Here is a 25,292-nt window from a genome sequence, read left to right as displayed (position 1 = left end):
TTCTGCAGCCAAAGGGACTCTGCAGATGTGATTGCATTAATGATCTTTAACGCAGGTTCTCCTGGGTTATCAGGTGAGCCCAGTGGGATCACAAGTGTCCGTAGAAGAAGAAGGCGGGAGGACCAGAGTTAGAAAGAGGCGATGTGATGCCGGGAACAGGTCGGAATATACTACACCAGCTGAGTAGCTGGAGGAAGGGCCTGTGAGCCGAAGAAAGCAGGGGGCCTCTAGAGCCTGGGAAGGGGGTTCTCCCCGAGAGCCTCTGGAAGGGATGCAGTCCCACCAAACACTCCAGACTTCTGGCCTGCGGAACTCGAAGATAGTAAATCTGTGTTGTTGGAAGCCCCCAAGTTCATGGTCATGTGTTACAGCAGCCCTGTGCTGCCCTGGGATGGTGCTGGTAAAGTTGTGAGGGGTGCAGGACTGGGCAGAGGGGCAAGTGGGCTGCGATGCCCTCGCTGCAGAGGCCTCGGCCAGTCTCACAGGTGCTCTGGAGCTGGGGCGGCCTTGCCGAATTGCCCTGGATTGAGGCAGTGTCAGGTTTTCTCCCCTCTCCGGTCATTGGAGGGGAGCTGCTCCAGGAAGGGGTTGACCTCAGGGAGGCAGGAGGGACTCCCGTTGTGAGCCCTCAGCAGCCAACGCTCCAGCCCTGGGGGTCTCCTGAGGACAGGGACCCGGTTATAGTCTCCTCTGAATCTGGGCCGGTCACCCACTTGGGGCTCGGTCAGCACCTGGATGGAGCCCAGTGACCCCTCACACCTGCGTGGCCCTTCCCAGCCCAGGACACAGCCCAGGGCCATTATCTCTAAGAGGAAAACCTCCTCTTTCTTTCCAGGTTGTACTTGTACAAGCTTAGTCCAGTGGCTTGCCCGAGAGGGCCATTTGGAAGGTGACAGCAGTAGCCAGTGTTTTCCAAGGGCCTCAGCTGTTCCAGGCAGGATTCTAAATGCACCCAGTACATGGACCCGCTCATCCCCCATAACAGTCCGGCACAGTGGGTGTGATTGCTTTCTCCACAAAAAAGGAAGGCCACTGGAGAGGGGAAGTGCCACTTCCAAGGCTGAACTTCTTCTGTCTGTCCCCCGAGCGTGCCAGTCTAACCACCGCACTGTCACCTCCCAGATACACAGACCTGCATGTGATGAGGGACCGGGGTGGGGGGCCTTGAGCCCAGGTCACTTCAAACCTGTCCCAGCCCTGGGGCTGGCTCTGTGCTGGGGCAGAGAGGGGCAGGTCTTGGGGACTGGCCAGTTAGGTGTTCCCACATCCATCCCCACCTGTCCACAGGGCCTGCTGTTTCCAGGAGGACATCTGTCTCTCTGACACTTCTGGGTGACAGCCCTCACGGAGCCCTGGCAGCTCTGCAGGCCACATGGGTGCCCTTCTCGCTCACGGTCTGTCTGAGGAGCAAACTGGGAACCGGCTCTGGACTTGAGGGGCTGGGGCCGCTCCACCGGCAGCACCACCTGGCCCTGGCCCACTGCGGGGGGTGGGGGGGGCGCCTGACATGTAGCAAAGTCTGCAGTCTCAGCAACAAACCCCGTAGAGCCACTGTCTACTGGGGTGTCTACTGGGCTCTCTCCCAACAGCGGTCTGCCAGCCAGTCTGCAGCCCGTGTGGCCTTGTCTGGTTTTGTCACGTGCAGTTGGTCTGCCAGCTGGTAGGAGCCAGCTGCGGCCGTGTGGCCTTGTCTGGGTTCGTCCTGGGCAAGATGGAACCAGTGACGGCCGACTCGTATTGAGATTTGCTGTGGCCGGAGACAAGCCTACGTTTGTCTCTTGATTTGATCCTCTCCACAGTTACCTCATAAGGCGACACTCTGTTTGTCCTCCCTCTCCGGGCAAGGAGGCTGAGGCATGGAGAGGTTAGTTAGGTAAAGTGTCCACGGTTGCACAGCTGGGCCCCCCGCAGGGCATTTGGGACTCCACCACCTCCCTCCTGGTACCTCCAAGGTGGTCAAACAATGAAGTGAGATAATATATGTACAAGGCTTCTCCCAGTGGCTGGTACGGAGCCCTTGGGAACTCATAGGTGACGGACTTTCCTGAAATGGAAAGGGACTCAGCTCCACCGTCCTGAGCAGAGCATGCTCCCCTCCCTACTACAGAGGAGTGACACCCGCTGTCCTGTGTCCCTGGGAAGCCCCTCCTGCTGCTGCCCCTGCCCTTGCCCTGTGACTCCTGCTCACTCTCTGATCCTATCACAGATGTCACTTTCTACAGGAAGCCACCTTGACCACCCCTACCATGAGCCAGGACCATTGCCCCTTTTCTGTATCCACACGGTCCCTGAGCCACCTCAGCATGCTCTGATCACACTGGTTTCACTGCCCTTCTAGAAGGAGACTCGTACGAGTAGGACGTGTCTGGGTCATCTCTGGTCCCCTGGTCCAGCGCTGGGTCTGGGTGCTCCTTGTGTTTGTAGAATTGAGGGCTACTGAAGCAACACCACTGTGGTATGTGAAGATGGGTGGCAGAGGTGGAAGACCCCTGGGAAGGCAGGAAGCTCCTGGAGTGGCAGATTGTGGCGCCCCGAGCCTGCACTCAGCCCTGATCCTACGGAGGGAGGCTGGGAGATGTGGAAGTCTGGGTGGAGACCCCAGGGCCTGAGCAGGCCCTTCCTGGCTGAGAAGTGTGGGCAAGATTGGCCGGTAGAGGCAGAGGAGTCCACGGCCTCCATGGTGTGAAGACCATGTGACTCCTGAAGCGATGAGGTGCTCTATGGAGAGCATCAGGGCATCCCTAGACGTCACCTCCTTCCTTTTACTGCTCTTGTAACTGCTGCCCAGGGAAGGAGAGGGACATCCCCCTAGGTCACTCAGCGAGCTGGAGGCAGAGCTGGGGGTGAAACCAGAATGTTCCAGGGCATCTCGCAGACCTGACTCAATCAAGGTGGCCTGCAGGTCTGGGGCATGACTCTGCAGCTTGCTGCTCCCCGAAGCTCATGGCGCCTTGCAGGCCCTCCAATGCTGCCTCCTGTCCTTCCTGCAGGTGAACCTGGTGCTGGGGGACGGCCGGTCCCTGGGCCTCACGATCCGCGGGGGAGCAGAGTATGGCCTCGGCATTTACATCACTGGCGTGGACCCGGGCTCTGAGGCAGAAAGCAGTGGGCTCAAGGTGAGAGGCCCCTCTCTCCCATGGGAGGGGATGGGGCGCAGGGCTGTACTTGTGGGCCGAGGGAGGGAACCCTCTGTGCATAGAGTTCTTTGAGGCTGATTTCAGACTTGCATCAGAGCAGTCAGTGCCCACCTTAAGGATGGGTCCAGTGGGGTGCCCTTCCCTGGCTGCCCAGCTCAGAGGGAGTGGCAGGAGCCATGCACCCGTCTCTCTCCCATGCCCTGAGTTCTCTCAGTCGTCCTCAGGGCAGGGTGGCCTCCCACGTGGTGCTGGGCAGCGGGCCAGCCCAGGCTCTTCCTGGCTGCTGTTTTGCAAACACTGCTGCTGGGCCGCGATGGCCCTGACTCGGGAGTTTATTACAGTGCTTTAGAGAAGAGGAGAGAAAGCCGCAGGCTGTGTTGGGGTTGTCCTGGGGCAGCTTCGGGGCTGGCATTTGATTCAGGGCAACCGGCAATTATTGAAATAGTAGTAACTCACGTCTTGAAGAGCATTGTGCTTCCAGCAGTCGTAATTGACTTCACATTGAGCTTCACATTGACTTCACGTATCACCTCATTGAACCTGCATGCTGTCCTGTGGGGTAGGTCATTATTACCCACGGTTTCCAGCTGGGGAAACTGAGGCATAGAGCAGTTAAGCAGACTTGCCCGAGGTCACAGGCCAGTGGGCTGTAGAGCAGGATTTGAGCCCAGGCCGGTTTAATCCCACATGTGGGGCCAAGGAACGCAGCGTGAGGTGAGACTGTGTCTTTGTACAGAGGGCCTGAGTGCCCCACCTGTGGGGGGGGGGGCTGACCATCTGCACAAATGAGGAGAAAAGGTCGCGGCGGGTCAGAGTGGTGATCAGGGGGTCCTCCCAAGCTTCTGGAGTGGTGCAGAGACAGGGTCTCTTAGCAAATACAGTGGGTGGGAGAGCTCTCGGTCTGGAGCCAGGAAGACTGGGTCCAAACCCCAGCTTGCTGCTTTTGCTTTAATAGCTGTGTGACGTTGTAGAATCCCTTCAGCTTTTCTGAGTTTCCCTTCCTTTTCCCAGGGAATCCTAAAAAAATAACGTGTCTTTCTCGGGATTACTGAAAAGATGAAAGGAGGAATGAACTAACAATAACATTAAAAATAAAGGTTAAACTTACTGAGTGTCTAAGTTATGGACCGAATGTTTGTGTCCCCACCCACCCACCAAATTCATATGTATCAACTCTAACCCCCAGTGTGATGGTGTTAGGAGATGGGGCCTTTGGGAGGTGCTTAGGTCGGGAGGGTAGACCCTCATGAATGGAGTTAGTGCCCATATGGAAGGGACCACAGAGAGCTGTCTAGCTCTCTCTCCACTATGTGAGGACATAAGGAGAAGATGGTAGTCTGCAACCTGGGAGAGAGTTCTCACCGGAACCCGACCATACCGGCCCCCTGATCTGGGACTTCCAGCCTCCAGAAGGGGAGGAAATGAACGTCTGTTGCTTATTAGCTACCTAGTTACTTTGTTAGGCAGCTGGCCCTGACTGAGACAGTCCCAAGTTCTTAAAGCTTCCCAAAAGCCCTGTGAAACATCTTCCTTTGTTTGCCTACTGTACCGGCACAGGGTCCGAGACGCAGGGAGAGTCGCAGAACATGTAGGAGGGGAAGCCAGGGTTCCCAGTCCGGTTCTAGAACTGCGCTGGCAACCGGGCCAGCCGGGCAGGTGGTAGGTGCTCCTCAGAGGTCGGCCGGGCCTGCTTGGTTCTGAAATGACCTGGGTCTGGGCACTTGCTTTGTTCTCAGCTGGTTAAGATGATACCTTGTTGGGGCTTCCAGAGGAAGCAACCTCCTAGTATTCAGATTGTGTTCAATGAATGTGGTATTTTGGAATTATTTTAGATTTACAGAAACGTGGCAAAGACAGTCCCCCTACTTCCTTCATGTAGCTTCCCCTAATGCTAACATCTTACATGAGCAGGGTGTGTTTGTCAAGACTAATAAGCAGCTGACATAAAACTGCTAAACCGACTACGCACTTCATTCAGGAGTGCTTGGTTTTCCCAGTAATGCCTCTGTTCTGTTCTAGGACACAGTCCAACCCAGCATGCCACACTGCATTTGGCCCATTTAAATTCCATTTATTTTCCCCCAAAAGTACCAAAAAAGAAATTATTGGAGTTAGTTTCAAAACACAGAGTAAAGATTCTCTCTCTCTCTTTTTTAATGAATGAGGAAATTAGGAGGGAGAAAAATGGGGGCAGAGGGAAAGAGATGAAGCTGGGGCAAGACTTTTCAGAACACTTGCTGTGTGGGCCACAAACCCAGCTGTAGGCGGGATGTAGCTGCGGCTCCCAGCGTCCTGGTGGCCAACGCAAAGAGGGGAGCAGGGGAGAGACACCTGTAAGGTGAAAACAAACCACCTGTGTTTGAGAAGTCTGGTCACTCCTCTTCCTGGGTCCCTCTGGTCCCTCCTACAGAGGATGTTGTGCCATGACACAAGCCCTGTCCTCAGTGCCAGGAGACACGTGAATGGGCTCCAAACTTTGCTGGCGGTAAATTCGTTCAGATTAAATCCATGTTGAGGAGAAGGGGGGAGGTTGTGTTCAAGAGAGAGGACATGCTAGGTCCTAGCCTGAGAGGTCTGTGCGTATAGCAGAGACGTCCCTGGTTTCTTACTAAGTGGGAGGCGCAGGCTGCAGAATCGCCTCTCTAACAGGGTCTCACCGTGTGCTGTACGTCCGTGAAAAACATGCTTGAAGGAACCCCTAAACCGACCTGTACCAGGATGTCTGCAGTGGTGCTCTTGACGGGATGAGATTACGGATGATTTTCACTCTTTTTTATGTCCTTATGCAGTGTCTGGACAGAGTGTTACTTTTATAATCGTGGAGACAGCGACAATAAAGCGATTTCCATTTTGAAACACGGCAGAGGAAGCGTGTTCCATAGGAGTTTTCCAGCCACTTCAGTTGCTTCTCAGTTGCAGGTTATCAAAGGCTTTATTTGCTCATAAAATACCTCCTTCAGTCAAGTCCTCTCCACCTTCAGTGCCTACCACAGTCAAGCACTTTCTATTCCCTGCCAGTATTTTACTTTCCACTCCAAGGTACCCGGGACATGCAAACACCTGCCCACACTCACTCGGGCAGCCAGGACTGATTAGTTCCGTTTATTGCCAATGCATTTGCTGTAGAATGAGGCACATTGAAACGGAATAAAGGGGCTTGGCTGTGTGGGTGGTGGAGCCAAGAACAGGCTTTGTTTGTAAATAGGGCTCCTTGCTGCTGTGCAGAGCTTTCCTGGGGACAAAGTACTGCCTGCTGCTGCCTGGCTTCCAGTGCTCGCTTAGCCCCCCGGGTGGGTCCAGTGCAGAGGCAAGTCAAATGCTAGGAAGGAAAGCTCCTCCGAGGGGGTCAGGCGCCGCCCAGCATTTCCCCAGGGAGCAGCAGGGTGGAACTTGGAACCGTCCCACCCTCCCAGGAGGGGCTGACTCCCCCTTCAGCACTTGTCTTTGGGCTGCTCTTATTCCTGGGCACATTCCCCTGCAGCTTCAGCCTCCACCACAGAATGGAGCATAAAACCTTGTTCCTTTCAGGACAGCCAAGATTGACTAGCATTTAGGAATAATAATAATGATGATCGCAGTTGTCAGTTATTAACCAGCTATTCTGGATCAAGCCCTGGGCTAAGCGCTTTAGATACATTCTCTCTTATTCCTCCCAATACCCCTGCGGTTGGGACTAATAGTGCCATTTAATAGATGAGCAGTTGGGGCTCATAGAGGTACAGTAACTTGCTCAGGGCCAAGGATCCCAGCCCTTCCTGCCCTCCAAAGGCCATGTGCTTTGTTCTGTCACCTCCTTCGTACCCTCATTTGACCAAGTATCAAAAGAATGCAGAGAGAGGAAATGAAGGACATCTCATCTTGAAAGTCACCAAGCTTCAGAAGCCCAGTATTCGTCCCAGATCCTGCCTGGCCCCACAACCTCCACCTCTGAGGTCATCCCTGGTGGGGAGGCCCATTTTGTTTCTGCCAGTGGTCAGTGGGGTGGACAGTGGGTGCTGGCGATCGGGGACCAGAGCAAGGTGTGTGCAACCCAGCACCAGGTTGCGTGGTCCTCCGTGCACTCTGCATGAAAATTGTGTTGAACGGGAGGATGGGAACAGGAGACAGAGGCAGCAAAGACTGCTGACGCCCGAGGGGACCCATCGGCCGAGCCCTGGTGAGCAAAATGGTGACGGCAGGCATTCTCTGGATGATGACTCCAGGCTGAGCACCCTGCTAAGCACTTAAAAAAAATCCTCATCCAACAATATGGTTCTTACTGATTTTTTTTTTTTTTTAGAGAGAGAGGAACATTGATGTGAGAGGGAAACACTGATTGGTTGCCTTTCATTTGCACCCCAACCAGGGATTGAACCCGCAACCTAGGTATGTGCCCTGACCAGGAATCAAACCTGCAACCTTTTGGTGTGTGGGATGATGCTTCAACCAACTAAGCCACCCAGCCAGGACAGCTGTTAAGTGCTTTTGATGTTCCACCTTAATGAATCCCTAAACAGTCCCTGAGTTAGATGCTGTGCCATGCCTCACTGAAAGATGAGCGAACTGGGGCTCAGAGAGGTTGTTAGTTGTTCAAGGTCACACAGCAAGGAAGTAGCAGAGCTGGGATGGGGATCGGCCCCAGAACTTCTGGTTAGTCCCTGGACCCTGTGACCATGAACTTGTGTGATAAAAAAACAGATTGACATGGATGGCCCTTGGCAGCTCGGCACTCAGCCCTCCGTGGTCACAGTGGCGACAGCTGCCCAGTGTTTTCACACCTGCTTTTCGATTTGGGACCTGAAGGAGTCTTCCAGTCGTTAAGAATGTGTTCTCGGTGAAGCTTGGTGGACGGCCCAGTGGCGTGAGAGCCATGATAACAACGGCAGACGGAAGGAAGGTAGGGCAGAGCCAGCTCTATTATATCTCGTGGACAGGCACAATAATAGTGATCGCCGGCATTTGGGGGGTGCTGCCTCTGTGCCAACCGGTGGGCTTAGTGAGCACTGTGCTCNAAAAAACAGATTGACATGGATGGCCCTTGGCAGCTCGGCACTCAGCCCTCCGTGGTCACAGTGGCGACAGCTGCCCAGTGTTTTCACACCCTGCTTTTCGATTTGGGACCTGAAGGAGTCTTCCAGTCGTTAAGAATGTGTTCTCGGTGAAGCTTAGTGGACGGCCCAGTGGCGTGAGAGCCATGATAACAATGACAGATGGAAGGAAGGTAGGGCAGAGCCAGCTCTATTATATCTCGTGGACAGGCACAATAATAGTGATCGCCGGCATTTGGGGGGTGCTGCCTCTGTGCCAACCGGTGGGCTTAGTGAGCACTGTGCTCGCGCTGAGCAATTTAGCCCTCCCAGTGAGGAGATGCTAGCATTAGCCCCAGTTTTAGAGGTGGGCAGCTGAGGCCCAGAGAGGTGAAGTAGCGTGCCAAAGGTCACACAGCTGGGAGGTGGAGGAGCTGGGATTGGAACTTGGGCGTGTCCCGGGTTTAGTCACAGGGACTTCCTGCCCCCACCTCTTCCCTCACGCCCTCTCCTAATAGGGGTGTAGTAATTTATCATTTTAATTTGAACATTTCATCTAAAAGGTCATATGGTGTGCTTGAGTGTGACATTGTTATGTTGCAGACTTACATGCCTATGATTTTGTAATAAAAGATTTTATAATAAAAAAGAGGCATTGTTTGTGCCGGGCCCTGTACACTGGCTTGAGAAATTTATTTCTGGTTTTCAGTAAAACCCTGTAAGGTAACTAGCATTAGTTGTCTTTGTAGGTGAGAAAAATGGAAGGGATTTTTGCCCAAGGTCACAAGCCAAGAAGGAGCTGGCCAGGGTCACCGGCCTGGCTCCGTCCTGTCACACCCAGTGGAGCAGTTTCCACCACGGAGCCTGCCTCCCGGGCCAAAGGGCAGTCTTGTGTTGTCCCCTGGGATGAAATCAGCCCACGGCTGTTCCTTGCAGGTCCTCGCTGGCAGGCCAGCCCTGCCCCACAGAGACCGCTGGGAGGAGTCGTGGCAGAGCAGCCCCTGATTGCTTTGGGGACTTAAAAATCCCCGGGCTCTTTAAGCAAGAGGTGGGATAATAACTTTCATGTGCTCACTGAGCTCCAGCTGAGAGGACGACTTGCCCCGCTCTGGAGCCTTTCCCTGGGCTGCCTCTCCCAGAGGGACAGTGGTCCCCTTGTGCTCCTGGGGAGGGGCTCCCGAGCCCTGAACCTCAGACGGCATCTTGCTTCCCTTCCCAGGGACTGCAGAGGAGCTATGCTGAGGTAGATTCCAGGCCCTCTAATTAATGATACTAATTACAACAACAGTAATGTCAGGACAGCCCTGGCTGGTGTACAGGTGCAGCTGGTTGGAGCATCGTTCCGTAACTGAAAGGTTGTGGGTTTGATCCCCAGTCCGGGTGCATACAGGAGGCAAGCAATTGGTGTTTTTCACATCCATGTTTTTCTCCCTTCCTTCCTCTCTCCCTTCTGTTCTCTCTAAAAACAATGAAAAAAAAATGTCCTCAGGTAAGGATTACAAAACAATAAGAATAATAATGCCAGGACACAATGATCTATATATGTAACATCCAGTGCCTGGCTTATGATAAGCACCCTCCAAAATGGAAGCTCTAATTGTGTGAGTGGTTTTCATTAGCCACACAAGTGTGGGTGCTGGTGGGTGAGAGTGGCCGGTAAAGGCATCCGAAAGTCTCAGGTGGCTGATGAGCCCGCCCTGAGAAAGAACAGCTTTTCCTGAGCAGCTGGAAGGTGATTTCTTTCCTAAGGACCCCGGCATGTGCTGGGTGGCTGTTTTAACCTTTCTCCCCTGGCTGCGCCACATTCTCCATCTTTCCTAGGATACTCTTGTAGCTGGATTTGTGACCTGGCCTCTGAATGGGTGCTTAATAAATTGCAGGAGTTCAAGTTGCTTAGTCCTACTGCCTGGCTTTTAAAGGGGCGTTTACTCAGGCTACTGCCCAGAAGAGAAATGCTTTCGTTTCTGCGAAGGGGCCCGTTAGAGGAGGAGCCCAGCTGTGGCTTGCCCTGGTCGCAGGAGGAGGGGAGAGCGTTCCAAAGGGGAGAGCCCAGGGCCCCTGGGAACACTCTCCACCTGAGGGAGGTGGTCGGAAGGGGCTGGCTGTGGTTTTTCTTCTATTCCCTCCTTCCCACGCAGCTGAGCAAGGGGCCTGGAGCTGCTGCGTGGTGGCTGACCAGCATGGGAGGGTCGTCCGTCCGTTGTTCTTCTGGCTCCACATGTGGTCACGCCAAGGTCAATGCCAGCACATCAAGGATATGCCTGGTTTGCTGGATCTGAGGTCAGCCTGTTCCCCCATTTCATAAGGGTGTTCTCTTAGTCAGCAGCTTTCAGAGGTTGGGGTGTCCAGCAGCCTGGAAGGGGCTTTGCTCTAGAGGTACCAACGTAGGCCCTTTGGAGAGCTTTGTTTCTTCTTAGCTTTAATTTTTTCCTAGCTCCTAAAGTAGTAGGTTTGGTACATAAGACACACAGACAGACAGACAGACAGCAAAAGGACCCAGACCATCCTACCTCCTGAACTCAACCTTGACTAGCATCTTTTTTAAAATATAACTCACATGTCATAAAAGTCACCCCTTCAAATTATACAAAGCAGTGGTTTTAGGGTATTCACAAAGTTATACAACTATTACCACTATCTACTTTCAGAACATTTTATCACCCCCCTCCCCCACCCAAAAGGTTCCTGTACCCAGTAAGCAGTCACTTTCCGTTTCTGTCTCTATAGATTTGGGGCATTTCACATCGATGAAACATAGCATGTGTGGCCTTTGTGTCTGGCTCCTTTCACTCTGCACAGCGTTGTAGTATACTCGGGAAACTCCCTGTTGTCACTGAGTGATGCTCTGTTGCACGGCTCCGCCACACTTTGTTTATCCACTCCTGAGCTGCCGGACATGTGGGTTGTTTGGACCTTAACATCGGGATGTAGCTCCTTCCAGTCCTTTCTCCGTACGTTTCTACGTGATTGGCGTTCCAAGCTGGATGCTGTTTTGCATCCCTCATTTCACTTGCATTTTTCCCATGTGATTAAAAACTTCTCCTAAGTGCAATTTGTGATAACTGCATGATATCATTTCATCTCGTGACTGAGTTATAATTTACCTAACCTTTCCCTTGCAATCAGGTGTTTAGCTCAATTTCAATTGAAATACGGTTTTAAAAGGAGTAACAAATGGGAGAAACCGCAGAGGATCTTTCCGGTAGAGGTTAAACTGCCTCCAAGCCAATCCGAGCTGGCAGGTGGCAGGTGGGGATCAGGAGGGACATCCCAGATTGCTAAGAGACACGGACTGGGTGGCATGCAGAAGGTGCTTTCCCCAGGTGGCAGAGCACAGCAGCTAAGGGCCCAGGCCCGGACGCTGGGGGACGTGTTTCATGCCATGCTCCGCCCGCCCCCACAGATGTTTACTTTTGTTATTTAACATTTGTTTTTCTTTTTGCTCTCCACAATATGGGCATCATGTACACTCTGGAGAGCAGCGAAAATGAATAAAAAGCTTGAAATTAGGATCACCTGGAATTCACCACTCCGAGCCAACTCCTGTGAACATTTTGGCATGTTCCTTCCCAGTCCTTCTAATGGAACTGAAAACCACATGAGATGGGCACTTTTAAGATACTCTCTAAAAAGCTGAATTCAGAAAGAACGCGCCTGTTGATTGTAGAGGACGTAGCAAGTCCTGCACTGAGAGAAAAAGTGGCGTGGCGCTTTAGGCGTGTGTCCTTCCAGGGTGATGTGCTTACGTGGAGAGTGATGTGGACAAGACAGTTCAGCAAAACTGGGATCTGCATATTTGCTTTCCTCCGCCCTCCATTGACAAGGCTGCTTTAAGATCCTTCCAAGTCAGAAAGACCTTTGCAAAATTTGAAGGTGCAGAGTGGTGTTCTATGAGCTCATTTCTTTTGAGACAGGAAATACGCTCATGTGTACATACTTACCATATGTGAAGAGAGTTCCTGGGAGAATGCCCGCGAGCTGTTGGTGGTGGTTACTTCTGAGTCTCAGTGGGGGCCGGAGACTTCAGGTGGTCTGGACATGTATTTTCAAGGGTAGGGGGCTTTAGGGAGGTGAGATTTTAACAGTTGTATATACCCTTTTTTTAATTGTTTGACTATTTCTACTATGTGCTCATGTTGATTTTGTAATTTTAAAAAGGTTTCATTGGAAAACATCATGCCATGTTATAAAGTCTTTTGCAACATTATTTTTTGTGCCTTCACAGTATCACTGTATGGGTATACCGTACAATATTTGGCTGATCAATTCCTAGACTTTTAAGAGGAGGTCCCAGTTATTTTTGTCATTTCTTGTGTTGCATACCCATGGCAATCTTCTTGGGGTTCATTCCTAGAAGTTGCAAAGGTGTTTGCACCATTTTGTCACATATTTCTTAGTGAGTTGGAACCAAGTTGCTGTCCAGTTGGCAGACGTGCCAGGCGCCCTGTTGACCCTTCTTCACCCAGATTGAAGGAGCGGGGCGGCCTTTGGGGGTCTGTTTCCGTTTGGTTAACTGTAAGTGTCCATCATGTCTGAGCACCAACTATGTGGTGGGCAGATAAATGAGCCTCAAAGATGTCTACACCCTAATAATCCCCAGAACCTGTGAATGTGTGAGGTTATATGACAAAGGAGAACTAAGATTACAGATGGAATTAAGGTGGTGAATCAGCCGACCTTGAGAGGGGGGATGATCCTGGATCAACCAGGTAGGTCCAATGTGATCACAGGGTTCTTGAAAGTGGGGGGAGGGAATCAGAAGAGAGAACCAGAGAGGGGGCCCTTTGAGAAGGACTTGGCCTGAAGATGCTGGCTTTGACGGTGGAGGAGCGTGGCTACCAGCCGAGGAAGGTGTGGGGCATCTGGAAATGCGGAAGAGACAACGAAGCACTGTGCCCTGGAGCCCCCTGAAAGGAAGGTGCTCGGTCTACTGACGTTGGGATCTCAGCCCAGAGACGCGTGTTGGACATCTGACTTCAGGAACTGTAGGGTAGTAGGTTTGCGGTGGTTGTCATAGTAACTTTAGGAAGCTAATACAGTGCCCGCTGTATCCCCAACACCAAGCAAAGTGCTTGCCCTTTGGAAGTACTTGGCTCCCACCTAGACAGTCCAATGTATTGACTAACTTGCCCAGTCTTAGGAGACAAAAGCAGTTTCAGAATTGCCTCACGCGTATGCCACACTGGGAACAGCAGACCTGCTTTCCAATTTGTTTGCAGTTCCTTTTGTTTTTAAACAGAGAGTTTAGGGTCCAAATATTGTGTTACTTTGACTGTTTTTTTTCCTCTTCAGCTTAGTTCTGTTATTCATTTGAAAAAGTCCATTTGTTTCTGCTGGCATTCAGTAGGGCTCGCCTTATCTGTATTGATTTAATTTTACTTTTTGAGCAACTAAAACATCAAAATCATACGAAAATGGTATACGCCGAGTACCACTTCTTCCCCACACCCCTTCTAGTCACTCCCACCCACTCCTTGCAGGTAACTAAACAAACTCGTTCTTTTGTTTGTTTGTTTGTTTTTTATTCCTGTTCTTTTTGCAAAACCAAGCATGTACAAGTACACTTTCTCCTTTCTTATACAAAAGGCAGTAAGAATGCTATAGATTCTACTTTGCATTTTCATTTGTAACATTTACTATCCTGGCAGTCACTTCATATCAGTGCGCAGAAAACATTGTTCTTCTTTACCTGTATGTTCTTTACCTATGGACCCATGCGGCTCCACCTCCCTTTATTTGGCCGCTCTCCTCGGTGGGCATTCAGGTTGTTTTCATTATTTTACAATTAACACATCGTACGGCCATGAGTAACTGATGCAGATGTGTTGTCTTACTTGTGGGCATGTATCTTCAGGGTAAATTTCTACAAGTGTGGTTTCTGGGTCAAAGGGTAATACGCACGGTTTGCTCAGCATCGCCCAGCTCTGCTCCGTGAATGCTGTTCCGTCCTGACCTCCACCAGCCGTGCCCGAGCGTGCCTGCTGCCCACAGCCCACAACAGGCACTGCCAAGGTTCCAGTCCGACAGTCGGGAAATAGTGTCTCGTTGTAGCTTTCTTTATTCTGCAATTTTCTTGTTATGAATGAGGTCGGACACCTTTTCTTAATGTTTGAGGACTGTTGTTCTTTGTGTCTTTTTTTGTANCACGGTTTGCTCAGCATCGCCCAGCTCTGCTCCGTGAATGCTGTTCCGTCCTGACCTCCACCAGCCGCGACAGGCACTGCCAAGGTTCCAGTCCGACAGTCGGGAAATAGTGTCTCGTTGTAGCTTTCTTTATTCTGCAATTTTCTTGTTATGAATGAGGTCGGACACCTTTTCTTAACGTTTGAGGACTGTTGTTCTTTGTGTCTTTTTTTGTAACTTGCTCATGGCTCGTTCATTATCCTTTTGCTATTAGAATTTGGGATTTTTCCCCCCTAAAATTTAAGAATTCTTTATCTGGTAGGGCTCATCAACTTCTTATCTGTGATTATAAATTGCAAATGTTTTCTCTTCCATTGTCATTTTCTTTTGCTTACAGAGCTTTTTTCTTTTTTAGTGTGAAATCTTTTTTATTGTTATCTAGTTTAATTATCAATTCTATCTTTTGGTGAATCCGAATTCTCCTGGGAAAACCTTTCCCTATGCCCAGGATAGAGAGAATTTTTTTCTTCTAATTCTTGTTAATACATCCCCCCCTCTTTAGATCTCTAATTTGTTTAGCACTTATTCTTGTATAGAATATGAGCTACAGATCCAATTTTGTCTCTTTCCAAATGGCTACGTAGTTACCCCCGTGCAGCACATTAAAAAGGCCGTCTTTGCCGCAGAGGTTTGTGACACCACCTTCCTCAGGCACTCCATTTCCGTGTATCTGTCCTGGAGTCTGTTTCTAGTATGTTCCCCTGTCTGTCTGTCTGCTCGGGAGTCCGTGCCACACCGCAGAATTACAGAAATTTTAGAGCAGATTTTAGCATCTGGTACCGCCTCTCACAGCTCTTCTCGATCTGGATTTTCATAGCCAGTCTGACATTTTGGGTTTTTTTTTTAATTAAAAAACTATCATTTAAAAGATGAATAGATTCATTTTGAGAGCAGTTTGAGGTTAACAGAAAGATTGAGCCGAGAGTACAGGGTTCCCAGGTACCTTCTCTACCCCTGTCCTTCCCACGTCAGGGTCTCCTGTATTAACATCTTGCATTGATGTAGCATATCTGTGACAATGACAAGCCACTATTGATACATTATTAACAAAGCCCACAGTCTACATTAGGATTCTCTCTTGGTGGTGTATACTCTATGGGTTTTGACAAATGCACAATGTTATGTATCCACTATTACAGGATCGGACAGAATAGTTTCGCTGCCCTAAACATCCCCCGTGCTCCACCTGTTCGTGCCTCCCTCCTCCTGGAACCCTGGCAACCAGAGGTCTTTTTACTGTCTCCATAACTGCCTTTTCCCAAATGCCGCATAGCTGGAATCATGCACTGTGTAGCCTCTGCGGACTGGCTCCTTTCACCTAATAATAAGCGCTTCAGGCTCCCCCATGCACAGTTTTAGTTTTTCACATGAACTTTTGGATCAGCTTATTTAACAAAAGCTTGTTGGTGTTTTTATTGGGGTAATATTAAATCTTCAACTGAGAGAGAACTCTGAATCCTTTCCAAGAACAGGATTTTTTTTTTTTTGGTTCGTGTTTTTTTCCTTGTTGAGTCCATTTTGAGTGTTTAAAGTGTGTGCCACATCAGTGCTGCATGTTTAAGTTCATTACTGTCTCTTCTGTTGCCCCTTCCATCATGCCTTCTGACTGGTCACTGTGCATATGATGGCTGTGGACTTGAACTTGAGAACACTGATTCTTGCAATCGTATGGGGCAGGTGAGAGAGCTGGGTTCTAGGCTGGCTTCACTCTGATGGACCGACATGCCTTGGGCCGTGACGTCTCCCTTCGACTCCTCGCCCTCTTTTTTCCCTTTCAAAATGAGAGGCTGGATAAATGTGCACCATTTTCCAGAGTGTGATTCCAGATAAAACAAAATCGTGATTTGTGTTTTCACCTCTTTGCCTTCCATTCGATTGAAAAAGTTTGGGCGTCCTTTTCCTGCTGCCGTGCACAGAGCCGGGTTACGAGTACCCAGCTCCCTGCGTGCCCCACCTGTGTGAGACTAAACCTTCACATACATGGAAATGTCACCTGCCTGTCTGCAGAAACCGGAAGGGGACTCGCTTGCTTGCATGTGTGCTAGTCCCTGTCCACTTAACCATTCATTCACTCATTCACTGGTTCTGTCAGGGTGCCTCCCATGTGCTATGCAAGGAGGATGCAGCGCACGGGCCCTGAACTCAGGGCTGACAGCCCAGCATGATCTTAAGCCAAGATGAGGACTGTGGGGTGTGCGTCAGGGTGCTCTGGGGTGGGGACTGGGGACACCTGCCTCGGAAGGGGTGGTCAGAGAAGACCTCTTGGGGGAGGTGTCATTTGAACTGAGATCTGAAGGTGGAATAGGAGTTATCCCGGTAAGGAATGGAAGGAAAACTCTCTGGGGCGGAGCTACAGCGTTTGCACAGGCCTTGAGGTTAGAAAGGGCTTTGTGTCTTCCTAGAGCTGACAGGTGACCAGTGTGGATAGATGGGACAAAGCTGCAGGAGGGAAGTGTGAGATGCATTAGCATGCTGAGGCCCCTCTTAGGCTAGGTGAAGAGCTTAGACGTTGGTGGGGAGTTTTAGGAAGTCTGACAACATCAGACTTGCAGTCAAATCAATCAGATGGATCCCGTTGCTATACAGGGAGGGCGATTAGTCATGGTTCTCCAGAGAAACAGAATAGATAGGTAGATATAAGAAATTTATTATAGGAATTAATTCGTGTGATTCCGAGGACTGAGAAATCATATCTGCCACCTGCAAGCTGGAGAACCAGCAAAGCTATGGTGTAATTCAGTCCAAGTCCAAAATCCTCCGAACCAGGGGGTCCAATTATGAAAGTTCAAGTCCAAAGGCCCAATAATCAGGGGGGCAGTGGTGTGAACCTTAGAGTCCTGAGGCCGGAAAACGGGGAGTGCCGACGCCCAGGGGCAGGTGATGAGGGAGGTCTCCCCTCCAGCAGAGTGGATTCTCCCTTCCTCTGCCTTCCGTTCAGCTCCGGCCCCCAGGGGACTGGATAACGCCCATGCACACTGGTGAGGGCGCCCTTCTTCATTCAGTCCACCCATCTAAATGCTAGTGTCTTCCAGAGACACCCTCAGAGGTGCAGTAGCATTTGGTGGGCCTGACAGTGGGCCCAGCAGATTTGGGGCTTTGTGTCCTGAGCACTGAGATCAGGGGCCCTGGAGGAGCAGTGTTTGGAGGAGGGAGTGGGGAGGCCAGGCCTCAGGGCTGAGGCACCTGCTCAGTGTGGCAGCACCAAGCCTCATGTGGCTGTCGAAGTGCAGCTAATGTGACTGTGGAAACGAATTTTTAATTTAATTCAATGTAAATTCAATTTAAATAGCAGTGGGCGCTGTGTCAGACAGCACAGTTACAGAAAGTTGCTGCTGTTGCCGAACGTCCTTTTGACAGAGCTGGTTTAGAGTGACTCTGAGTCGTCTGTCTGGGCAGGGAGAGTTGGGTTCCGGGGAGCAGTGGGCTGGATTCAACTCCTACTTTGCTACTTGCTTGCTTGCTGGGTGCCCTTGGGGAAGTGACTGCACCTCTCTGAACTTCTCTACCCTCACCTAGAAAACAGGACACCGCTCTGTGCCTTGTGTGGTGCCTGTTTGGTTTAAAGTGACGTTGCATGGGGTCGCTGACCTTGGGAGGCACTCTGCCGAGTGGGGAGCTGTTACTCCTCCCGAGTTTGACCTTTATAATTGACGTGTTTACGTGGAAGCTGGTATCTCCTGTGTAAAGAACTCACTAGTGCCTCCTCTGCCCTAGCTCTCACCTTGGCTTGACCTTGAGCAAGTCCTTTCCCTCTCTGGGCTTCAACTTTCCATGGATCACGTGCAGGTTGGTGCGGGCCTTCATTGAGGACCCATGTCCTGAGCAGAGAGTAAACAGGTACTGGAGACCGACCAATGTGCTGGCGTCAGCAGGAACCAGAAGGCAGCAGGAGTCATGGGGAAGCCGGTGGCATCTGAGCTGCCATTTCCAGCCCTGGCTTTCTGATTGGGTTCTGCCAGGGGAGGGCGCTAAGCCACAGAGGGCTGTATGAAGGGCTCACCCAGGCCCTGCTGTTACCCCTAACTCACTCCAGGAACCTTCTTAGCTTTTACCTTAATCCTTGAGGGAAAAAAAATAAGACCAAGATTTACTAACTTTGGAACTGTGGGGGAAAACGAATGTCTCATTAGAACTGCATTGCTCACTCGTACCCCCAACCACCCGCCAACAAAAAGGGCCCATTGAAGTTTCCTACCTGACATGCAAGACTGTTAAAGATTTATAATTGCAATAAGACTCTTTAACAGTAATATTTGAATTTCCATTGCGTTAATGCTACGATCAGCGGGGTCCTGATCCGAAGCCATGAAATCCGTTTCAGTCAGCCTTGGGGAGGTGGTGGAGGTGGCCCTGAACCTGCTCCCCACAGGCCCCCAGCCCAGCATGCTGACCCTGCTGCACACCCTGAGAGGTCAGCTCCTGTGACCCCACTCAGCCCATGGTGGCGTTGTTAGCAGGCTTCCCCCACCCATCCCCACCCCCCAGTACCTCTGGCGAGGGAGCGCAAGCAGCTGCCGTCCTGTGGTAGGTTCTTTTGTCTCATTTGTTTCCAGTTCTCTTCACCAGACGGGAGTAGAGGGCCTACTGTGTGCATGGCAGGAAGCCCGGAGCTGAGAGTAGCTGAGAGGCTGCATAACAGATGGAGGAAGGATAGGCTGGTTTTTCTGAAGACAGGGCCTGACGCTGGCCCGAGCAGGGGCTTTGCAGGATGGCAGACCGAAGCCCAAATCCCTTATCACTTCACCCCCTGCCTCGGGCTCCTCTGTAAAATGGGGTGACCGTAGGTGCCTCATGGGCGTGGTCAGCACGAGGGGATCTGTTGATGCTGAAGGCAGGGCCTGGGGAGAAGGCGGGTGAGAAGGCGGGGCAGGGTGGCTTCAAGAGACTCAAAAGGCAGAAGGTTTGGTGGGTGAGTGACTGAGGGGGCATGCGTGGTGTTTAAAAAAATGCTGTTTATTGAATGCTTACAGTAGCTAGATACTGTTTTATCTGCTTTATAGGTGGCCCGTTCAATAAACATTAGTTGAGTACCTACTGTGTGCCAGATGCTGTTTTGGGTACTGGGGGCACAGTGGAGAGTTTACTAACATCTCTAATCCTGAGACCCATGAGACAGGCACTGATTCAGTCCCCATTTTCCAGAGAAGGTAACTGAGGCACAGAGGGGTTAAGGAAATTACCCACGGCCACACCGCTACAATGTGGCAGAGTCTGGGTTTGGACCCAGAGGACAGACTCCGGGGTCTGTGCTCACGACCACACGCTGGATGGCTTCTCACTTACCTGTGTCACCATTGGTGGTCTCATCACCGTGTTTGGAGGGAGGGAAGGCTTGCGGTGGTAACATCAGTTTCCCTGGGTCTGGGTGGGAGGGAGGGGCTCACTCCAAGCCTGCCGAGCGCTTCCCGCTGCTCCCCAGGCCTCCTCGCTGCTCCCCAGGCCTCCTCGCTGCTCCCCAGGCCTCCTCGCTGCTCCCACGCCACCTCGGCCCCCAAGCAAGTGGATGCCTGCTTCTCGTGGTTAGCCAATTTCAGGGGACATCGGTGTCCTGTCCTTGTTGAAGTCCCAACATGCTCTCCTCAGAGGGTCCCAAATCTGAGCCTGTCACTCGACGGGCTGTGGATGATGGAGGAGTCTCTCCTCTGCCTAAAATGAAGGGCATTCCCATGGTCCGCCCTCCGTCCCCCCATCACTGGTGATAAATAGGATGCCTGGCAACAAATGAAATAAAACCACCTTTATTCGTTTATCCTTCCGTGTCCTCCCCATCGGCGCCCTGATGGCAGGCTGAGCGTTATTGGACACTCGATCACTCTTTGCACCTGTCTTCCTTTCTCCAGGGGGTCGTGTCCGGAGGAGTTCTGGGCAGCAGGGATGTTTTCTTGGCTAGTTGGCCCGAGGGTCTGGGCCTCAGCCCCAGGCCTGTCCCTGTGCTTCCTGGCCCTCGGTCTCCCCACAGGCAGGCCTGGCAGTCGCCGCATCTGTGCCTCTTTACTTTTTGCCTTGTTGACCCGCATTGTCTGACTCAAAGCTGGCTTCGGTGGGTAAGGAAGCATAACATTTCAGTGAATCAGTGCATAGAGCTCTTAGTTCTTTGGGGAGGAGCAGGGATCAGGTTAAGATCTAAAAACATGCCACATCCAAGTTCACATCGCACAAACCAAAGGAAAAGGGGAAGCGGATGGAAGTGAGACTGGAGAGGAGGAAGGACCATCTTTCTCCTGTCCCTTCACCAGTTTCTAAAGCTTCCTGCATGCCAGGCGTAGGCTGGGACGGGGGTGGCAGAGGCTGGGAGGAGGGTGGCAGAGAGCAGTAGGAAGGATGTGGAAAGCTGGGCTCCGACGCTGGCTCATTGCCCGCTTCCTGCGTGACCAGTGACCTTGAGCAGATCAGTTGACATCTCAACCTGCCCCCTCCCTTTGGAAGGGAAGTGAGTTGCTATTGAAAGAGTCTCTGCCATGGCGTCATCCTCTGTGCCAAGCGGTCCATTTGATTCTCACAGCCACCCCAGACTGCTGGTGGTGTCACGCCCCCTTGACAGATGGGAACACTGAGGTGCGGGCTCCACTCGAGAGCAGTGCAGGACCACGCGGCTGCTGTGTTCGACTGCCTGGTTTCAGAACTTGGGGCATCTTTCTGTTGCACCGTAGGGCTGAGACTTCATAGCCCGCTGGCCCCACGGGGCTGCTGTGAGCAGCACGGGATACTGGGTTCATCTGAAACTGGTTTGTGGACTCTGAATGACAGTGGGCACGCAGACACCTGTTCTGACAAGGCTCCCAGACCTCAGGGGGGCTTTCTAACAAGTTAGAGACTCTGAGAAAACCAAACACAGACAAATGGGAGGAACTCAAACCAACCTAAATGCTGCAGAGGGCTGTGTGGGGCCCCCGAGGCCAGCCCCATTCTGAAACAGGCCCTGGAGCAAGAAGAAAGACAGGAGAGGGCTGGAAAGAGATGGAGAAAATGGGCTTGCATATCCCCCCATTCAGTTGGGGTTTCTCTGGTGACTCCTGTGTTGTGCCTGTCCCCTGGGTGGGTCACGTGTGACCTCCATGCTGCCTCTCCCAAGTCTGTGTTTATTTAACAGGCATGAGGGAGAAGTGTGACTAACACAGCAAGCCTGTAATTTAGATACTAATCACAGATACTAATGCCTAGGACGAGGCAGAAGTAAGTGGTGTGCTGGGCATTCGAGGACTGCCTACACGACAGGTGCCAGGCTCAGGCACCTGAAGTTTGGCAACCACAGCGCAAAATCAGCCCCTACCCCAAGAACCATTGGCTCAGCAGTTACTGACACCTCCACCCCAGCACTGCCAGATTCAGCTAATGAAAAGGCAGGATGCCTGTTTAAATTTGAGCTCCAGATAAACAACATACTTTTTTAGCATACATATGTCCCATAAAGTATTTGGGACACTGCCCCCCCACCCTTTTCCCAGCCTCGCTGTGGAGGGTCAGGTAGATGGAATTGAATCGTCTTTCCTTTGTTCCACTGCCACCTACCCCTTCCTGGACCTGGACCTGCAGGGCGAGGCTTGCGCACCAAAGGCTTCCCTGCCTCTCAGATGCTACCTCCTGTCGTTGAACTCTGGGATGAAATCGTGTGTGTGGGGAAGAGTACGGGGGTTCTCTTCACTCCATAACAGCCAAAGCTATCGAGAGGGATCCTCAGGAAAACAGAGCACTTCTGCGGGTGAAGAGTGCGGCCTGGGCTCTGGTTGGGGACAGAGGGGACAGAGGGGACAGGTGGAGCCTCTGCTGCTCAGGAAGGAGGGAAGGCGCAGCGGGTGGCCAGGGGAGAGAGAAGCTGGGAGCGGGTTGCCGTGGCGAGTGGGAGGCGGCCAAATCCATACCTTTGTGCATAAGTGCTTCTTGAGCACTTGCTGTGTGCCCAGCCTTTGCCAAGGAGTCCAGCTGGGGCTGCCCGGTTCTCAGGGACCGGTTGTTCTCAGCCAGGGAGCTCAGTGAGGCAGAAGGAGAGAAAATGGTGATATTGCCAGTGGCAGGGGAAGCAGATGCTGATTTCTGTCAAGAACTGGAGGACAATCCTGGGCTGGCGCCCCCTTTTTACACGCCAGGAAACTGAGGCACAAAAGCTACCGGGGGGTCCGTGCGAGTTCACATGGCATGGAAGTGGTGGAGCCATGATTTGAACCCTGGCCCGTTGGTCTTTGAAAGCCTTAACCACAATGCTTTGCTGCCCCCTGGATGTGGCAAGCGGTTGGAGGTTTTTAAGCAAGGAGGGATGGCACAAGGTTAAAAAAACGGAGGAAAAATGAACCTGGTGCAAGGCCTAAGGCCAGTTTGGGTGTCGATGGCTGGAGGAGGGATGCTGGCTGAGGACCCCAGGTTTGAGGGGACAGGGACCCAGGCTAGGTGGACAGAAGGGTCCGGGAGGGTGAAGATTGGGTGGGACTTCCTGAAGGATCTGCTGGGTGGGGGAAAAGGACGACTCCATCATAAAGGTGAGTGTTCAGATCTGGGCTCTGGGCAGCGCTGGGGAGTGCTGACAGGTCGGTGGCTTTGGACATGCTGGATTTGAGGGGATGCCTGTGTCCCCAGGCAGAGCTCCTGATGGCAGCTCCGCATGCAGGAGAAAGCATTAGGGCCTTGGGGCCCGTCCGACCTGGGTCTGCGTGCTCGCTGTCCTCTCCACCAGCTCTGAGACCACACACTGTTCACCGAACCTCTGCGAGCTTCTGTTTTCTCCTCAGTGAGATGCAGAGCAATGGGACCCACTCTTCGGGATGTTGAGGAGATTAAATAAGGGAAAATATGTAAAGGGACAGAGCAGGTGCCCGGCACACAGCGCCTGGTAAAAAGCAGTTTAAAATTTGGGGCTCCAGGCTAGTGCAATAGACTGGTCCCCGCTGGGCTGCGGCAGACGTGGTCCCAGAGCTAAGAATGGAGGGGAATGGGGGTCTGATTCTTTACTCACCTGATGGATTTTTATTGAGTCCTCTTACTGAACTCCCACTGTGAGACGGGCCCTGGGGGTACAGTGTGGAGAAGCTGACGGACTCTGAATTTGTGCCCAGTCTCTCCTGGAAACTCCCAGCTGCAGTGGGGGTGTTAAGGGAAGACAGGAAACAGGGGCCCAGGGTTTCAGTTCTCAGCCTTCGTCGTCACATCTTTTCTCTTTCTTCCAATCCCCATTTCGCTCACCTTTTCTAAATCTGGCTTTGAAACATGCTGGAAAACCCCCCTGGGGTGGATCACACGCTATCAGCAGGCTGGGAGGCTGGGGAGAAGGGAATGCACCCATGAATAGCCGGTGTTCTGAGGCTGCCCTTCAAGACCACAGTGGGGGTGACCCTGGGCAGCCGCTTCCTGGCATGGAGCGCAGCATCCCCACCCGCAACAGGCCCTCGGGTTTAAACCGAGCCGCATGCAGGTCTTTCGTACTCCCCCACCTCCCACTGCAGTTTCTTCCCAGGAACCTCTGCTCCTTATGTCGCAAGTTTATTTGTATTGGAAGGCTAGGGTTTTTTTTTTTCCATTTTGTATCCTTTCATTAAAAATGAGTTTTTACATTACAAAATAGAACTCCTCGCTTATTGAAAGAGTTCAAACAGTACGTTATTGCTTTAACGGGAGGCTGCTTTTCTCATTTACGGCTTGTTTTCTTGAGTAAATTAAAGTGGTGTTTGCATCTTAAGGTACCAGTGATGTAAGGATGCATGCTTGAAGAAAAAATCTCAACAATAGAGAAAATGGAAATATGCCTTTGTGCCTTTTGCTTCGTTCTGCCGCAGTTCCAACCCTGGCCTCTGGCCGCTGAGATGACTTGTTTTCTGGAAAAGGGGACCCTTGGGGACCTGGTTGTAGACCCAGCCCTCAAGCCATTGCTGGGTCAGAGAGGAGGTGGCCCTTTCCATTGACGGGAGCGTGGGCTCAGGCTCAGAACTGGAAGGCTGTCCCTGCCACCGACTCGCTAAGCATAACCTCAGGCATCTGCACAACCTCTCTGAGCCTCGGTAACCTCCGCAGCAGGCTGGCCGGGAGAACTGGGGTGAGGGCTTGGAAGCCCCTGGCACTAGTTGGCGTCCTGCCAATAGCCTAGGTGACTGCTGTCATGTTGTGGTCTCGGCAGGTGGGGGACCAGATTCTGGAGGTGAACGGGCGGAGCTTTCTCAACATCCTGCACGATGAGGCGGTCAAGCTGCTCAAGTCATCCCAGCACCTCATCCTGACCGTGAAGGACATCGGGAGGCTGCCCCATGCCCGCACCACTGTGGACGAGACCAAGTGGATTGCCAGTTCCCGGATTGGGGACCCGGCCATGAACTCAGCAGGGTCAGATCACATTCCCTGAGCCTCAGGACCCCCAGGCTGTTTGTGAAAGCCACTGTGTCCCCCTCCCATCCCTTTGCCACGTCCTGATCTGTCAAGATTATACCAGTTCCTAGAGCCCAGGGTCCCAGCACCAGGGTCCCTTTCATTTCTGTGCATGACCTTGGGCCTGCCCCTTCTCTCCTGGCACCCGTTTCCCATGGAAAGCTGACCCTCATGATCCAGCTCTCTTGTTCTTTATTTGCCTCTGGCAGGTCACTTAACTTATTTTGGGGCCCTTGGTTGGTTTGTCCGAAAAGCAAGTCATAACCCCTGCCTCTCTCCCCGATCTGTGAATGGGAATCTCATCGGTCGCCTAGAAGAAAGGGTTTTGGAAGTCTCACATGAGACTTAGTTGCTAATATTATAATATGTCACCTTTGGGTACCTTTTTTCTTTTTTTCCAATTCTAACCCGAGGATACACTCACTGATTTTAGAACAGGAGGAAGGGGCAGAGGGAGAGAGAGAGAAACAGCGATTGGTTGCCTCCTTTATGCACCCTGACCAGGGATCGGACCTGCAACCTTCTGGTGTGCAGGGCACCACTTCAGCCGAAGGAGCTACCCGGCCAGGGCCCACCTTTGGGTTTCCATCAGAAGCCCCAGACTGGGTGGTACCCCTCCCAG

At 51.9% G+C, this 25,292-nt stretch overlaps 1 protein-coding gene across 5 annotated transcripts in view; it reads left to right on the top strand.

The window, feature by feature from the left end:
- The window catches only part of WHRN (whirlin), a 76,838-nt gene that overhangs the window by 30,303 nt on the left and 21,243 nt on the right, over positions 1–25,292 (top strand). For 4 of the 5 annotated variants that reach the window (XM_037059127.1, XM_037059126.1, XM_037059130.1 and 1 more), the window contains exons 3-4: positions 2,991–3,116; positions 24,426–24,628. In XM_037059127.1, the coding sequence (XP_036915022.1) occupies positions 2,991–3,116; positions 24,426–24,628 (329 nt within the window). The remainder of the gene's footprint in view (positions 1–2,990; positions 3,117–24,425; positions 24,629–25,292) is intronic. The other variant, XM_037059131.1, reaches the window with a different exon arrangement.

Source organism: Sturnira hondurensis, unplaced genomic scaffold (assembly GCF_014824575.4).
Source record: "Sturnira hondurensis isolate 20B ecotype Veracruz unplaced genomic scaffold, ASM1482457v3 Scaffold0010448, whole genome shotgun sequence".
Classification (NCBI taxonomy): domain Eukaryota; kingdom Metazoa; phylum Chordata; class Mammalia; order Chiroptera; family Phyllostomidae; genus Sturnira; species Sturnira hondurensis.
This window is presented reverse-complemented; position numbering and strand designations above follow the sequence as displayed.